General features: G+C 38.0%; 1 protein-coding gene across 2 annotated transcripts in view; it reads left to right on the forward strand.

Moving 5' to 3' along the window:
- Positions 1 to 11,547, forward strand: part of LOC121414324 (armadillo repeat-containing protein 2-like) — a 29,557-nt gene extending 18,010 nt beyond the window's left edge. For both annotated transcript variants that reach the window (XM_041607463.1, XM_041607464.1), the window contains exons 15-18: positions 864 to 977; positions 2,072 to 2,204; positions 4,307 to 4,467; positions 6,814 to 11,547. In XM_041607463.1, coding sequence (XP_041463397.1) covers positions 864 to 977; positions 2,072 to 2,204; positions 4,307 to 4,467; positions 6,814 to 7,001 — 596 coding nt within the window. In that variant the 3' untranslated portion in view covers positions 7,002 to 11,547. The remainder of the gene's footprint in view (positions 1 to 863; positions 978 to 2,071; positions 2,205 to 4,306; positions 4,468 to 6,813) is intronic.
- The last annotated feature ends 2,097 nt before the right edge of the window (positions 11,548 to 13,644 follow it).

A 13,644-nucleotide genomic window follows, 5' to 3' on the forward strand; every position in this document is an offset into this window, starting at 1 on the left:
GCTATGCTTGTACACTCATTTGTACTATCTCGATTAGATGTTGGAAATGCTCTTCTTTTTAATATAACTTCACGCAATGTCAATAAACTTCAGTATGCTCAGAAAGAGTCAGAATACAGCTGCCAGGGTTTTAACCGGTACATCAAAATATCAACGCATTTCACCAATTTTTCAAAAGTTACATTGGTTGCCAATCCGGAAGAGTATAGACTTTAAAATACTTCTTCTCACTTGGAAAGTGTTAAATGGTTTGGCACCAAAATATCTACAAGACCTTGTCATGCCTTATACACCAGCTCGTAGCATAATATCATCACACCAGCAACTTCTTAAGACTCCCAAGACATGTGTAGCATATGGTGTGCGAGCTTTCTTTGCCTCAGCACCTTCTCTCTGGAATAACTTGCCATTGAATTTAAGAATTATACCATCACTGGAGACCTTCAAATCTAAAAACTTAAGTCTTTTCTAACAGTATTAGTTTTTGACACTTTGACACTCATCCAAACTTTCTCATTATTTCTTTTCTTGTGCTCCTCGGAATAGAATATTTCTAGATAGATGGCGCTATTTAAATGCCTATTATTATTATTATTATTATCATTATTATGTACTAAGCTGATCATTCTGAAGTGTTGAATTATTGTTAAAGTGTCCCAAGCATGGAGTAGTGTCTGTGCAGTGCGTTGTAATCACTAATCAAATGACTATTGGAAATCATGGGATTGTATTTTGATTTTCATTCTGAGATAACAATTTTTTTCAATTTGTAAATCATGCAATTACAAGATACCCGTATTTTACTATCATTTCCATGTTAACTTTGAATTTTATATTTCTTTTGCATTCTATCTTGTTTTCAGTATTATTGAAGCAACTAGTTACTGATCATAAAGAAGGGATGATAGAAGCATCTAGGGTCTTTGGAAACCTCTCAAGATCAATCGATATACGCAACTTTTTGACGGCCAAAAAGGGTAAGTAGTGATCATGTATGTGCCATTGTAGCCTGTAATATAGGCACAGGCTGAAGCCAATGGCCCGTATTCTGAATTCAGGTTTAATTTAAACTCTGGCTTTAAGTTGTGGTTTAGATATGAAAAAGTCAGTTGTTTCATAAATCTCTAACGGTAGAGGTTCAAGTAATCCGCTCATTTGACACTCAAAGCATTATATCAAATGCCTGCGAAGGATAATTACGATAGTTTGTCTCCACCATTAAATAATTAGTAAAGAGCACAGTAAACATGAGAAGCATTCACTATAAAAAAATTTGAAACATTTGGCTTCCCATAATTTTAGCACAGAGTTAGACCATGGTCTAAGTTGAATCCGACTTTGGAATACAGGCCATTGTCTTTGCTATCGCCCTAAAAAAATATGATGCATCTGGGGGCCATTGCAGAAAAGTTACCGCGGTACTATTATGGTAACTTTGCCATCCAGTGGTAGCTACCATGGTAACGCTGATAAACGGCCAATCAGAATCAAGGATTCCATGCAAGTTACCATTGGATGGCAAAGTTGATAAAATGGTAACTTTCATACAACAGGGCCCTGATGCAGCGCTACTACAGTGGATGTGAACCAACCACCACATACGCCCTCCCATCATGCTTTAGTTATTGTTTTCTTTGGGTCAACAATTGTCCGGTGGCAGTTTTTCATACAAAATACCACACCACAATGTGCATCACTAAAAAAGAAAGGAAGGAAAGCAAGACAAGAGGGTATAGTTAGTGGCTGCTTCTGCTTCTCACCTGCTGTAGTAGCACCACAAAATGCATTCCTACATGCTGAGCGTTGAATGTAGACAACAATGTTCGGCAAGCCCAGAGAAACAAACTTCATTGAATGTAATATTTCATCACTTGACTTCACAATGAAATATCTAAAAAGAAAAAAAAAAACATGGCAAAACTTGAACACTTAAAATAATCTTCATGTTGTGTAGGGGTTCAATAACTTTTCAGGACCACTGTACCTTATGTGCATAATTCTCACTAATGACCCCAATCCTGTGCATTATTTGTATTATATTCATTGGTTATTGGTTGATCTGCTTCAACAGTGGATGAGATGATGGTGACTCTACTGGACTCTGGTAATAGAGAGTTTGTCTATACATCTTGTGGTGTGCTTATAAACCTGATGGCAGACCAGGAGAGGAGACCGATGCTCAAGAGAGAGGGTGGTGTCAGCAAGTAAGTCCTTGGTCCAGATTATTTCCAACTGGTCCAATACCAATTCGTCCAATTACCGACTCGTCTACTGTCATTTGGTCTACCATCATTTCGTCCACTATCCATATGATCTTATCCCCATTTTGCCCACTCACCATTTCGTCGAATAACCAGTTGGTCTAATAGCCATTTAGTCCATATACCATTTGGTCTAATTGGACTAAGTGTTAATTTGGCTAAATGGCTGAAAATAAAGTGTATTTTAGACGAACTGATGATTGGACTAAATGGTTATTGGACAAAATGGTTGTTAGATGAAATGTTGATGGACGGAATGGCATTAGACTAAATGAAATTAGACCGTGTGATGAGAGGACCAGTTGGCAATAGACGAATTGGCAATTTACCCTTGGTCCCAATCTACAAATGAGTTGCAATCGATCAGATCGATCACACCTATGGAATACCAGTAATGCATCCATCCATTCAAATTGTTTTGTTTTTAATGTGATCGTTACCTTGACAAATGTGCTCCTTTTGTTTCCTCTATAAAGAATTCTGACATTGATTTATTTCCATATTCAACGTTGATCAGCTCAATCACGTCTGTGCTGGAGCTTTATGTACATCACAATCCTGAATATTACAACTAGCATATTTGTGTCCACAGGGTTCCCAGCCAATCATGACGAAAATCTTGCGTTTAAGAGCAGTATACCCCAAGTTTCCCTTATCATCAAATCTCTTCTCAAAACCCTATTGCCCTCAAGCATGAAATTTAAGTATAGAAACACCTGTTTCTTGACCTCGGTCCGAAGATAATACACCCCAGCATCAACGGTCACAGCAGGGGGCCACACACGATGGATTGCAATGTGTGTTCTGGTGAGTGCATGGAGTTCCATGTATACACGCGTTGATAGAAACTTTTTTCTTCCTTTCTTTCTTTTTCTTTCTTTCTTTCTTTCTCTCTCCCTTCCTTCCTTCCTTCCTTTCTTTCTTTCGTTAAGACTGTATCGTTGCGCGAGTGAACGGCATGCATCCCATATTTTCTTGCTGTACGGACAGAAACTAGATGGGATGCATCGCGGTCCTTGCATGCTAAGCATACCGTAATTTTTATTCCGCATACTTTCCTTATTTCGAGGTCGATTTTCTTCATTCGAAATTGAAAATGGACTAGTATTGGATGTCTGAATGTAATATGCCTTTGAAAACGTGATTAATATCGAATACAATAATTTCATTCCGAAGATCCTTCTACAGGCAGACAAGTCTTACGTAATAGCACAGCTGTTGTTTATCATTTCGTCCTTGGCTCAACGCTCGTTTAGCTGGCCCGTGGTGGTGAAATCGAGACAAGGGGATTACCTGGCCAAGATGGGTTTATCGGGGTTGGAAATGTTGTTTGAGATTTCCCAAATGCAAAACGGGGTATACGACAGCAGTTTGCAGTCCGAAGTGAGGTCGAGAATCAAACGGGAAATTTTCGTAATGCAGGGAAAATTATTTTACTTTTTTCCAGTCAGGAAAAAATCAGGGCATTTGATCAGCCCAAAAGTCAAAAGCACTGTAGTCAGTCAGGCTTTGTAATATTTGATTGCACATGAAACGAACATCCATTTAATGACTGGTTATGGTGGTACTAATTAGTTTACATTATTGTTTTTTATACTGAATATACACGTGATTCACTGCTACAACTTCAAAAACATCGAAACTGAACATGGGTGTAAATAATTATCAGGGAATTTTTAAACTTCATCAGGGAAAAATCAGGTTCTCTTGAAAAACAGGGAACCCTGTTCCATTGCGAAGAAATCGGTGGCCATGTCCCTCTCGGAACTGTAGACTTGTGTGGCATGAGCGTGTCTTTGCTTTGGTTGGGGCCTTTCCACTCATTCTCTCTCAGAATCATTTGTCACATGGTAATCTACTTATTCGTATTCATCCAGAAGCATGTGTACTTGCCTTACTGGAAAGTGGAGCACATTTATATAATGATATGCATTTTCTAAGAACCAAACATTGAACACAAACATTTGGCTATTTTCTGTTTGAAAATGATATTAATCATATCCATAACTTGATTTAATCTTTAAAATGTTGACGTTGTTTTTCAGATTGATAGATGTTTTACGTGACTTTGGACGCAGTGATTGGCAGCTTGCTGGTATGGTTTGTATGACGCTGTGGAACTACAGTGAGAACATCGTCAACTCCAATGAGACCTTTGGAGAGCAAGAGACTGGCGAATTCACAGAACTGCTTGTGGATTACCTTGGTAAGACAGTACTAGGCAAAAAAAATTGAAAAGTGATTTTATATTTATTTTTGGGGGCTGTTTTCATTACCAACTGCCTAAATCTTCTACATTTGATAAGCTTTAAAGCCTGTGTATAGCTTTGGTAAAGGGTCAATAATGTGATTGATAATCGAATATCATCTAATATGACAGTCTTACTGAAGCGTAGAGACCGTTAGATATTTTTCCAACTGCACTTCTCTGAGAAAATTTCAAATATTCAAATCTTGGATATATAGCGCCCTCTCTCGGCGATGCTTGTTTTAAATTAAAAAATGGGCATTCAAGCATTTATCTTGTAAATTTAGTGATTAGATATCCAAAAGTTACAGACAAAGAACTTAAGTTTCAGCCCATTCCATGATTTGGAATAGGATTTAATTGAAAGACAAAAACACATAGATATTTTAATTTGATCGGGTGACCCGATCAAGTTAAATTTCCATGTAAAATCGCAAAATTTATCCTGTAAAACACATTTTCATTTCATATCCTCCACATCATAACTGTTATAGGGCATATCCATTCATATTAGCTAGCAATGAATTGGAATAGTGATAGGTGCATTTTGGTGGATTTACCAAAACTATACACAAGCTTTAACACTGCACTGATTGGGGATTTTCTAAGGTTTTTATTATTAATTTCCAGAGCTCTTTCGAACATGGGGGGGAGTCACCACAAGCCTGGGCAGTTCTGTTAAGTCCAGGGGCGTGTTTCATGGTTCATTGTTTGACAACTACTATGGTAACGGGGCTCAGCAGCCAACCGTAATCCAAGGTTTCCTTGTCTTTTGCAATAAAATAATGGCATAGTAACTCTAGTTATAAGTCTTCTTGTGGGTGTGTCGTGGTCTAGTGGTTCTAAGTCTCGCCTTTGAAACAGAGGGTCGTGGGTTCTAATCCCTGCCATGGCATGTTTTCCCTTCAAGATATTTATCCACACTGTGCTACACTTGACCCAGGTGAGGTGAATGGGTACCCGGCAGTAGTAATTCCTTGCATGCACTGAGCGCCGGTGATGGCAGCTCGAGCAAACCTCAGGCAAAAAGCGCTTTAAACATCCAGCTATTATTATTACTCATAAAATCTGCCCCAGGGCACTGTTAACATCGAGCTTATTAAGGTGGTGTCACATCTTTCCGTAGAAGCATTGCCCGCAACTGACCTGCAACAAGTTTTGAGCATGTTTAGAACTTTCCTGTGGGCAAATCAGACTTGCGTGCAAGATACATGCGGAGTTCTGTCAATGCGGGCAACCTGCAGGTAGCCTAAAAAGTCACCCACAAGGCTTGCACGGAACAATGTGACAGAGCCTTTAGCATTTGATATATTTGTAGTTGGTTTCATTGATTATTATGCATTTCATTGCAAAGCCTTGTGTTTTGCAGGGCCCAGAAATTCATTCTGATATTAAGATAGGCCGTTTGAACAAGAGATGAATATATGCAAAATGCATGTAATTACAAATAAAGATTGGATGAATTTAGAAATGGGCTCTGTTTTAAATTGTACAAATTTGTTTCAAGATGCAGTGGCAGTGTGCAAATCTTTGGCAGATTTTCCTGACAAAAGTCAAAGGGTCTAGAGAGAGGTCAATAAAAAAAAAACTGACCCATTTTTGCAAGATCTTACTTGGTCAATGAAAAAAGAATTGATTTAGAATTTGATTCATGGATATGGGAGAGATGATCTGATTGGGAGTATAAATGAAAGTGTTTGCAACTTAAGAAGTTGACTGTATAATTTAAAGATCTTGCAGTGGTGGGGGGAACCTTTGACTTTAGGCTGTGAAAACATTGTATTTGAAACCTTTAGATTTTTTAGGAATTGTCACAAAAAATTCTGTATTAGAGGTGTGACATTTTAAAGTGGAAACCTTCTTTAACTTGCCCAAAACAAGACCTCCGCAGGAGCTGGGAAACTGTTCTCAGACAATATGAGGTTGCTACCACTGCAGGGGCCTGTTGCGGAAAGAGTTGCGTTTAAACGCAAGTCAAAATATCAAGCACAAGTCCCGAATATGTGTGCTTCATTGGCTGAAAATTCAAGTTACGTAAAATGAAATTCAGTTGCGTTTGATCGCAACTTTCTGCAACAGGCCCTAGAACTGCTAAGCGGTACTGATTTTCTGTAATTGTTGAAAATTATCCTCAATAAAATTGAGAAGAATACTGTTGGTTTCACGAAAAATACTGATTTCCTAAATTTCAGTTTTATGTGTTGTCCTGTGGTATTTTTCTGACACTGAAATGTATAAATCTTAAGATATGAGGTTTTAACAGCCTACCAATATTATGTTTCCTCCATCTGTCTTTGATTTCAGATGAGGAAGTTGCCCTGGAGGTTCCTGAGGATGCGGACTGGGATGCAGAGACCCAGCAGCTCATGAAGTCCTACTGGAAGACAGAGTTCTGTCCCGTAGCGTCGCAGCTCCTGGACCGGATAGAACACCACCACTCTGACTTGGTTACAATAGACTCACCAACCAACGTCACTATGGCTTCATCTTGAGGGTCATCCTTTGTTTGATGATTTCAGGTGTGGCTTTGGTTTGGGTCTTGATAGTGTGAACTGGGATACCCAGCATGAGTTCTGATAAATATGATACTAATCATGTTATGGATGGTTCTAGGAGAGTTCCCCTGATGCTTTGCAAGATGTCCTTGAAGGAATTGGTAGTTAGGTAAGAAATTCTTCAAGGAGAATTGACTTCTGGAGATCTAGCCTCACCAAGAGAAGTGTTCTAGAAGAATGTTCCTTTGTGAATTGTATCAGGGATGGTTGTCTTCTAGAGTTATTGACCTGTTACGGTTACGGATAGCCCAAGATAAGTTGTTACTTGGCTCAGCACCCAGGGCTGTTGTCCTTGTTCGTCCATCGAAGCGACAAGGACCATCTTAATCATTCCAGGATCTGGATTAATTAGGCTTGTAGGGTCCGCAGATGGCTGACCAGGCCAATCCTGATGTTACAGAGGCCATAGAATCACATCAGCAGATCCAACAGTTGCATGTTCTGTCAACGTGGAAGGATGGGGAACCTTCTTCAAGATCGTCACAAACTGTCTTTGATCAGAAAACACCCAGAATGAACTCACACTGCATGAATATACCAAAAAAACTTGGTGGACAATTTATGAAGTCTGCGGGAAGATAGAAGAATCGATTAGTGCCCAGGAGATGCTGTTTGCCAAATGCAGGCTTTCTGACTAGAATAAGATCCATATGCTTTGATACAGATGTCTCCAGACCCACACAGACTCTTTGGTGCATGTGTCGCTTGGGGTTCTTGGAATGGGAGACAGTCGCTGACTGGGGTATGGGGAAAGTTCATATTTGGGGGATGTAGAACTCCTCAGGGGGTTGTTGAGGCTACAGATAATAGCTATGACCAGGCTGTGATCTTCATCGCTTCTCCCTATTTCATGAAAATACTCATTATATTAATTCTGTTGAAGGATTCTATCATTTTATTTGCTTTTTGGAGAAATCATTTGATTGAAGTGGTATTTATTGTAATAGCTGTGCATATTGAGTGCAAAAAAGATATCATATTGGGCATTAGAAAAAAAAATATGTGTCCTTCCAAGTCTTTACTTAGCAGTATTAAGTCTGTTTAACTTCTATCATGAATGAAATGCTGATTTGTGTTGATATACTGCCTATCGTAAAATGATATACAAAGATATGTAAGAGATTTCTATGTATCACATGTGCTGGATTCTTTTTTTTTCATTACCTCTCTTCTACAGATATTCTTGTATTTTGAGGTTTCAGAATTTACCAGTCTCGAAAAATATATTGTTATTCCAAAGCGTTTTGACAGTAAAAAAAAATATAACATCGGGCGCAAAAAGATTAAAAGCCTCCCAAAATACATAAAGTAGACCTCTTGAATTGCAAAGAAAAAGAACCCATAAAAATCAGGTTCAATAACCAGACCTTATCTCTTTCCTCGGCTAATGGTTGATTTACTGTGATTTGCTGGTTTGCTCCTTTCAACAGTATACAAATACATGTAGCGAATAGACATGAGTGCAATGGTGCGAGATTTCGCATGAGGTGAAAGAAAGATGCTCTTCGTCTCTTTCTTTCACCGAATTCAAAATCTCGCACCATTGCGCGAATAAAAATATTTGTTATTTGTGTTGTCCAATGCCTCGAATCGAATCTAGCGAAAATCTGAAAAAAAAGACTTATCCTGCAGTTATCTATGAAAAGGAAGCAAAATAATAAAACCGAAAGGCAAAATCCCATAAGCGCACATGATCTTGGGCAGCATTGCGCATTTGGCCAGCAGGCTATACGCATATTGAACCTTCATTTTTATGCAACAAATTAAATTGTATTGTGACGTGACCTGCTAAAGCCGTGCAACGGTACATTTTGGATGGTACGTCATGTGTACAGCGATAAGAATGTTTGACATTCAGCCTCCCATTTGCTCGCGTACAACAAGCTAAGTAGTCGTTGTACAATATACAAATAACATTTGGTTGTGAGTGCATTTGGTAGCACATGTGATAACTTGAAGCCATTAAGCATAGGAAGACGGCTTTTAACAATTCTCTTTATGAACTTACAATGTCCTTTTTTATTATTGTGAATCCCCCCCTCGTGTCAAGATACAGAGATATGATTGAAATGCTTGTGTAAGCTTTCCTGAAATTCACCAGTACCATCACTTTGCGTCGCATAGAATTGTCTCTGAATTTATATTAGTCCGTTACTTCTTTAGCTTTATTGAAATGTTCGCATCATCCAAATAATGTGCATTCACATTATACACACTATGATGAATTTTAATTAGAAGTGATTTAAAGTTCCTAGAAAGCCACAAATTAGGTATTAGCAAAGATACTACACGGGGAAGATCGGACACTTCGACGATTTTTTTAAACGCTCGATTAATGCTCATGGGGAAGGGCGCCCACTAGCGTTGAGTAAGTAAACCATCACAAATTGGCACACTTCTGTGTTTAAAACATTTGGAAAAAATTAGAGAGGGAATTTTGGAGAGTACTCATGGGCAACGCATGTGGATTATTCCAGCTTTTTCTTTCCCAGAAACCTCTGAAATATATTAATTTATAATATTAGGGGGAAAAAAATTGAAGAAAAAATTCTTAAAAGTACAAATAGTCTATTCCTTCGCCCCTCCACCATTTCTCTCATAGGTTTTGTACACAACCTTATTGCAATACGCAAAGTTAAAAAAAGTTTGTTACTTACTCAACGATGGAGGGCGCTGTTCCGGAGCATTTCATTGCACGCTCTATGCACTGTCGATCTTCCCCTTGTAGTATCTTTGGCATTAAAATGCAGTTTTATTTTAGATGTATATTTCATCGACTGTACTTGTAGATCCCACAGCTAAGTTATTACCTAATTCATGCTTGTATATATTAATAGACTTCCTGTTACAAAGGCTTGTGAATATGAATATTATTACTGTGTGCAATGGCTTGAGATATATATATAAAAAGCAGTTTGTTCTAACATCTTATGAAACATTTTGATAGAGTGAAAAACTAAGACATTCTTGCAAGCATATTTATTGTACAGATTTCTAGAATCCATTTCGAATGCTTTAGTCTCGGCTTCAGAGCTTCTTAATTATATCATAGTTAACTATTTGATGAACTAACTTGATGAAATACCTTGTTGGATACCAAGCAATTTTTTTGTTTTTTTTTGGGGGGGGCTACTTTTTACAGCTGATGGATAAGCTTTGAACAGTGTAGTGAATGGGAAATTTGAGGGGGGAGGGGGTTGGGGCAAAATCACCCCGAGCCCCTATGTTTTTTTTTTCCTGTTTGGATACATTGAACTATCTCAGTGTTACAATCGATCACCTTGATAAATCAGTCACCAGTGTTATATAATGGCGAAAATTTGGAGGGGGGCTTACCGAATTGACTACAATGATTTTTTTTCTGAAACGTGATGGAGCGAATCAAGCGAGCCAAAAACGTGGAAGTTGATTTGGTTGATCGCTGGTCTGTCATCTCAAATTACATGGATTCGCGATCGTAGTTAGGATTGATATGTCGTATGCAAATGAAATATGATTTGTACAATTGATTGCAATTTAGTTTCTTCAGACACCTGTAGGAATGTCTTTTCATCGAATATCCGTACGCCCCTAGATGTATTATTTGAGCTAATCTGTAGAGGAGAATCGAATGCCGGGGGATGTCGTGGTCTGGTGGTTATGACTCTCGTCTTTCAATCTGAGGGACGTGGGTTAGATTCCCAGTCATGGCTTGTTTTCCTTCAGCAAGAAATTTGCCAATATAGTGCTGTACTCAACCCAGGTGAGGTGAATGGATACCCGGCAGGGAGAAATACCTCAAATGCCAGAGTGCCTGTAAGCAGCACGGCTATAGCCGGGCTAATGATAATGAAAGATGTCATGGGCCCCGTCTTACAAAGAGTTACTATTGATCCAATCAACCACAACTACGGACAGCCAGCAACGTCAACATTTAACATGCCTTTTCAAAATATTTTCTAGGTAGGATGGATATTCATACATTCATATTTTTCTTGAAAATTCAGTATGCTTCTCTTTGTTTCCCAAGGACATTGTGCAAAAAAAACTTTTCTTCAGGGTGAACTCCCTTTTAAGCAATTGCCAATAATGGTATACTCCAGCTCACCTTGCTAATATACAAGCCAAGTTGACCCTCTATAGTCAGACCATTATCCATATATGGAAGATAATGTAGGTTTGCATTTCAAAACATGGGGTTGTAAGGATTATTAGGTGGATAATCCCTCTTAATCTTAAATCCTGGTCCTCTAGAATAGAGTACAATGGGGTCATTATAAAGACCCCTTGACTACTTTTCCTTTAAATGCCATCAGAAAATGAAGGACCCCTTCTTTAGTAGCCAGTCGCTTGTGAAGACCACTTTTTCTATCTTCTGAAAGTGGGCATTATACAGGTGGCCCTGTATATAATTGCTGCTCTTACAAAGACACATATGTTTTTGTATTTAAAAGCACATGACCTATCAAAAATATAAACTGTCATAAATTATCTTATAAGTCTATAATCAAAAGAAAGAAAGAAGATTAGGCTTTCATCATCCCTTAAATTTCATTCTCACTACTTGACATGGATATGCTTTGAGTACTATAGTGTAGCAGCACTAAATTTGATAGAAATGTATTTACATCATCATGTTGTGTGTGTGTGTGAGCTTGCCCACTTGTATCATAAAATAAAAAAGAAATGTGTCGCTTCTAATATGTAAATATTTGTCACCTTTATCTCTTGTGAAATAAAGTACCGTCCAAACAGAGGAGTAAACAAAATGAATTTCACTGTGCTTATCTTTATTGTTGATGAAATATTTTTTTTAAATTTCCTCTACTGATAATCATGATCATGAAATAGGGGCATATTCAGTTTTTACAAATAAGATATCTATGCAGAAAAATGGGTCAAATTCTCTCAGTTTTCTTGTAAGAAAACAAAAGAAGGGAGGTAATAATTAGGCTTATAACGGGTGAATACATTGCCAATGGGCTGGTACTAGATTTGCACCTGTTTGTCCCCCCCCCCCCCCTCCCCCCATGCCCTCTCTCATTTTTTTAATGACTTTCTTCTATTTCTTTCTCTCCCTCTCTCTTTCATTTTCTTCAGCCCCCCCCCCCCCTTCCTTCGCTTCAACCCCCCCCCCCTTCTCTATATCCCTCTCTCCTTATCAAAAGTCCCTTCTTCAGAGAGAAAAAAAACATGAATCAAAACAATTTTCATTGTGCGAAGAATATAAATGTTATCTTAACTTTCGGAATTGATTTTTTTTAATCATTCGGCAAATCAAAATTAATTATGCAGTTGATCGAGTTGATTATTGAAAAAATAAAGCCTCCCATTCGTCTTTTATGTTTACTTTAAAGTGATTTATATCGCAACAAATACTTTCACGGCTCATTAATTTTCACACACCTTATATATTCAATATCTTGTTCAATTTGAAGAATTGAAAATTAATGAGACATGAAAACAACATTGATGGTCAGGAATTTCAAGAAAATTCTTCATTCAGTGAATAACAAATCTATTTCAGGTTCATTTTGGAAACATTTTCAATATATTCATGCACAATAATTATTGATGACTCAAAATTAATCAAATAATATTCAGCACATAATTGTTATTCTGCTCATGACGTCGACAGGCGGTAGGGGTAGGGCCCATTAAAGAGTAGACGAGAAAATGAGAATAAAAGAGTGAATAAAACGTGGGGGGAGGGGAATCATTTTCATGTCATAATCTAAATCTTAAAGTAATGATTTTGCTCCCGCTCCGTGCTTGTATTGACTTGAATCTGCTCTTGAGGATATGAGGATAAAGGCCCTAAAATGTTTTGTTTTCAAGCAATTTTCGTTCATTATTCTGCTTGCTATTCAAATTTCGATTTCTGGTATTTTGTTAGCGAGATATAGTCCCGGGATATAGTTATTCGCATCCTGTTCATGAGTGCAAAAAAGCGCTAAATATCAACAAATTTCCAGCTGGCACTACGCGCTCGCATTATTTTATATGCGACAGACATGCTCTTCATGAATTCCCACAAACAGTCATTGAAGGCTTCAGATATCCCATCGTAAGGTCATAAGGCAGATATCAATTACTTCTAGTGTCCAACATTATCATTGTAATTATATACACATCCTCTCCAGGATAGGTACTTAATTAGAATTATCTTGCTTTGGGGTCTAAATCGCAAAAAGAAATAAAATCAGCTCGAGCTTCGAGTTCGCATCACTTATCAGGGGTCGCGGGGGGGGGGGGCAGCGCAAGGTGGCCCTGCGGCTCCCACTTTTTTCTTTTCTTTTTTTTTTACCAAAACCCCCTAAACAAAAACATAAAGATGAAAAATTGAGCCTGAGTATATGAAAACGGCCCAAGTCCAATATATGGCGAAATTGAGTTAAATATGGGAAATTGTTCCTTATACAATGACTCATCTTGTGTATAATGATAAATCTCAAATCATCTCAGAAATTGTTTTTTCTTGCATTCATATCATAGCGCCCTCTCTCATTTACTCGTACTACTTTCTACAGAATTCTATATACCCACAGAATTCTATATACCCACTGATCTCTCCCTTAGGGGAGAGATCAGTGTATATACC

This window comes from Lytechinus variegatus, chromosome 4, assembly GCF_018143015.1.
Source record: "Lytechinus variegatus isolate NC3 chromosome 4, Lvar_3.0, whole genome shotgun sequence".
Taxonomy (NCBI): domain Eukaryota; kingdom Metazoa; phylum Echinodermata; class Echinoidea; order Temnopleuroida; family Toxopneustidae; genus Lytechinus; species Lytechinus variegatus.